The sequence below is a fragment of the Numida meleagris genome, unplaced genomic scaffold, assembly GCF_002078875.1.
Source record: "Numida meleagris isolate 19003 breed g44 Domestic line unplaced genomic scaffold, NumMel1.0 unplaced_Scaffold694, whole genome shotgun sequence".
Classification (NCBI taxonomy): Eukaryota; Metazoa; Chordata; class Aves; order Galliformes; family Numididae; genus Numida; species Numida meleagris.
In genome coordinates this window covers 21,733-22,865 of record NW_018364909.1, presented here as the reverse complement: position 1 = coordinate 22,865, position 1,133 = coordinate 21,733, and the positions used below count along the sequence as shown (strand labels likewise).

At 60.8% G+C, this 1,133-nt stretch overlaps 1 protein-coding gene across 1 annotated transcript in view; it reads right to left on the bottom strand.

Moving 5' to 3' along the window:
• Positions 1–1,133, bottom strand: part of LOC110391976 (cyclin-dependent kinase B1-1-like) — a gene marked incomplete at its 3' end in the record, with an annotated part of 17,768 nt that overhangs the window by 4,369 nt on the left and 12,266 nt on the right. The window contains exons 2-4 of the mRNA XM_021383923.1: positions 924–1,127; positions 764–826; positions 8–161 (exon numbers count right to left, since the gene is read on the bottom strand). Coding sequence (XP_021239598.1) covers positions 8–161; positions 764–826; positions 924–1,127 — 421 coding nt within the window. The remainder of the gene's footprint in view (positions 1–7; positions 162–763; positions 827–923; positions 1,128–1,133) is intronic.

Sequence of the window (1,133 nt, the reverse complement as noted above, 5' to 3'; positions counted from 1 at the left end):
TGCCCACCCCCCAGTGCTCCCAGTGCCCCCCACTCACGGGCCAGGCGCGGGGGCTGGGGGTGCCGAGGGCGCGCAGCACGCAGCACAGCTGCTCGATGTCGTTCTCCCCGGGGAAGAGTGGGGACAGGTTGAGCAGCTCCCCGAAAATGCAGCCCACCGCCCTGCGGGTGGAACAAGGGGGGGGGGAACACTCAGTCTAGGGGGGGGACACCCAGTTTGGGGGGCAGAAACCTGGGGACCCCGACTTTTGGGGAGGTGAGTGTGGGGACATCGCATCTGGGGGCATTCGTTCTGGGGACACCGAGGCAGAATGTAAATTTGTGGGCACAAATTCGGGGATCCGAATTTGGGGATCTGAATTTGGGGATCCGAATTTGGGATATCATTCTGGGGACACAAATTTGGGGTCCCCATTTTGGGACGTCACTTTGGGGACATGAATTTGGGGACGTCCATTCTGGGCACACGAATTTGAGGACCTGAGTTTGGGGTATCACTTTGGGGACATCCATTCCAGGGATCTGAACTGGGGGGTGTCCATTTTGGGGACACAAATTTGGGATACCACTTTGGGGACACGAATTTGGGGACATCCATTTTGGTAACGTGAATTTGGGGACATGAATTTGGGGACATGAATTTGGGGGCCTGAATTTGAGGTATCACTTTGGGGACCTGAATTTGGGGACACACATTTGGGGACTTGAATTTGGGGACACACATTTGGGGACCTGAATTTGGGGACAGGCGTTGGGGCACCCACCACAGATCGACGCCTTCGTCGTAGTGCCGCGCGCCGTAGAGGAGCTCGGGGGCGCGGTACCACCTGTAATTATGGGGGGGGAGATGACACCGTTACTTGGAGGGGGGGGGTGACACCGCAGCGGGGACAGGGACATTGTGGGGGGGGGTCCGGGTGGTACCTGGTGGCCACCTGGTGGCTGTAGGGCCGCCCCCGGGGGGCAGCGAGGACGCGGGCCAGCCCGAAGTCGGCCAGCTTGAGCCGGCCCGCGCCGTCGATCAGCAGGTTGGCCGGCTTCAGGTCCTGCGGCGCCGGGGAGGGGGGGGTCACGGTTGTGTGTCCCCCCTCCTTGTCACCCCCCTCTTTGCATCCCTCTCTTTGGTCACTGTTA